This window comes from Sardina pilchardus, chromosome 22 (genome assembly GCF_963854185.1).
Source record: "Sardina pilchardus chromosome 22, fSarPil1.1, whole genome shotgun sequence".
Classification (NCBI taxonomy): domain Eukaryota; kingdom Metazoa; phylum Chordata; class Actinopteri; order Clupeiformes; family Clupeidae; genus Sardina; species Sardina pilchardus.
In genome coordinates, this window is record NC_085015.1 from 5,556,140 (window position 1) to 5,558,639 (window position 2,500).

Here is a 2,500-nt window from a genome sequence, read left to right on the forward strand (position 1 = left end):
CAGCAGTAGCAGCAGTAGTGGCGGCAACTGTAAGAAGCCCACGTCGGGAGAGGAGAAGCTGAAGTCCGGCGCTGGGGACGAGGGCAGTGAAGGAGACGAGGAGCAGGCCTTCCTCGTGGCCCTCTACAAGTACATGAAGGAGAGGAAGACGCCCATCGAGAGGATACCGTACCTGGGCTTCAAACAGAGTGGGTACCCGGCGGCCATTTTAGGACTCTAGCTCCTCTCCCCTTTCTTATTTCTCTTCTTTTTTTTGTTTGTCTGTTTCTTTTTTTCACTTTCCCTCTCTTTTAGCTTTCCCTTTTGTTTGGTCTTCTTTTATTCTATCACTTTCTTTCTTTCCATTTTGTCACATTCTTGTATGCATTCTTCCCTCTTTCGACAGTATCGTTTTTGTCTTTTTTGGCCGTTGTTGGATCGCTTACTTCCCCTCAGCCATTGTCTCAGACGTCGCTAACTGCTGGAGGACTGACAGTATTGACAGTCTCACAAAGGAGCCAGGGACAGCCTTGTTCAAATCAGCAAAAGTAGTAGCAGTAGTAGTAGCCGTTAAGTTCATACTGACACAAAGCTAAGGGGCGCCCTGTTGTATTCAAGGACTCTATTCAGAACCCGTCCATGGTTTGGGAGGGGTGGGGGAGGGGGGGGAGGGGGGGTGTTCTCTACAAACACGGGAATCCACTTATGAGAACTCTGCCAGCTGAAGAGGACATTATCCGTGTTTCTCATTTGACAGGAAATTACACCCCATGTGAACAGCTGAAAATCTATTGCATATTCTTCCCGTTTTTTTATAAGGGAGGGGGGGGGGGGTGTCGCGGGAGGGGGGGTGGACATGTTGTAATGTTAATATCTTCTGCAGGGTTGCAAAGTAGGTCAGGATGGTTTAAGAGGGATGAAACAATTATTCCTCGTCAGCTTGCTAGCTCTCATTTGATGGTGCCTGCTTCTCAGCCGCTGTGCATGGTTAGAATCGACAAGTTGTTTATCTTGAAACTGAGATGAGCATACGGATTATTATTTCATTTTTATTTTTGTCATATGAATACTGAAAGCCACTGAGTTTATTCATTAATATTTTTAGCTGTGACTTGTCTCTTTTTTTTCTGGAATAGTCTTTTTACCCACTCCTGCAGCTATAGTCTAATATGTGGTGCTTCCCTTTATTGGACACTGTGGCAAGACATTCACTGTTGAATAACATCTTTCACTTTTGACTTTTATAGTAGGCCACTCAGCGATTGAGAGTTTCTCTCGCATACACACACACACACACACACACACACACAGTATTGTAAACATCTCAGAGGCGTTTTTGTCCAGATACGGAGTTAGAAGGAAAAGTATGAAGGCGGCGTTCGAGCCCTCGCTCTCCTTATCATATCGCTGGCCTCCGCGGACCCACATAGCTGTGTAACAGGCAATTCAAAGAGGCAGGCGGAAGGGAAGCCTTCTTATCTTGCGTAGGTTGAACAAGCCCTTAGTCAGTGCTGCAAGGTCACGGAGACGTCGTTAAGGAGTGCTGGGAAAAAAGGGTGGCGTGGGATCGCCAATTACCACATACGAGACTGCACATATTTACACGTTACTCGCGCGCACACGCTTTATTTGCTGATATGCCACTAATCAAGCGCAGGAAATGGAGTTAGCGTCATCCATTTGTCTGCATTAGACAGAGATCAGGGAGTAGGGATATTGTGTTGTTGTGGGTAGCACACCGTGTTACTTTTGACACTTGTAGCCATAGCGTGATACTGCAGTGCTACTGTCAGAGTTCAGCAGATGATCTCAGTGTTATTATTAACACCGCTTAACACCGACCGCTGCAGAGGGCGATATATTTCTTAAATATGCTAAATGTAATTTGAACATTATTGTTTGTTTTTTTTGATCGCCGTGACTAAAAATAGACACTCTTGAAAAAAAAAAACCCGCGACTGCAGGGAGTTCAGTGGATCTGCTAATCAGCGACTAAAAGTGTCCACCTGGCGTGTGAATAAAGTGAACCAATCAGAAGAGCCCCCGAGGGAGGGTCGTCCCGCCCGCCGGTTGGTTATGTTTCTGTAGGGAGGGGCTGGACGACGAGTTACAATTCCGCGGGACGCAAGAAGGAAGTACCCACAGCAGCGTCTGATAAATAAACAATGCGTCCTATCAGTGAAATATCGCACTCGGCGACAGCGTAGCAACAAAGGATTTATTACACAAGACCACTGACCTTTATTGTTGCCCTGCTTGGGCTGGAGGTGTATTACATCTGGTCTTGTGGACACACACACACACACACACACAGATATACTGTACACACACACATACACACACACACACACACACACACACACACACACACACACACATACACACACACACACACACACACACACACACACACACACACACACACACACACACACACACACACTAACACACACACACTTTAAGCAAAGGAGTGTGATGTTTAGCACTCCAGCTCCAAATGTCATTTATGAACTGCGTTAAA

General features: G+C 46.2%; 1 protein-coding gene across 1 annotated transcript in view; it reads left to right on the forward strand.

The window, feature by feature from the left end:
• Nucleotides 1–2,500, forward strand: part of arid5b (AT-rich interaction domain 5B) — a gene marked incomplete in the record, with an annotated part of 64,079 nt that overhangs the window by 40,254 nt on the left and 21,325 nt on the right. Inside the window, 1 exon segment of the mRNA XM_062526917.1 lies at nt 1–188. This exon segment is cut by the window's left edge and continues 65 nt beyond it. Coding sequence (XP_062382901.1) covers nt 1–188 — 188 coding nt within the window.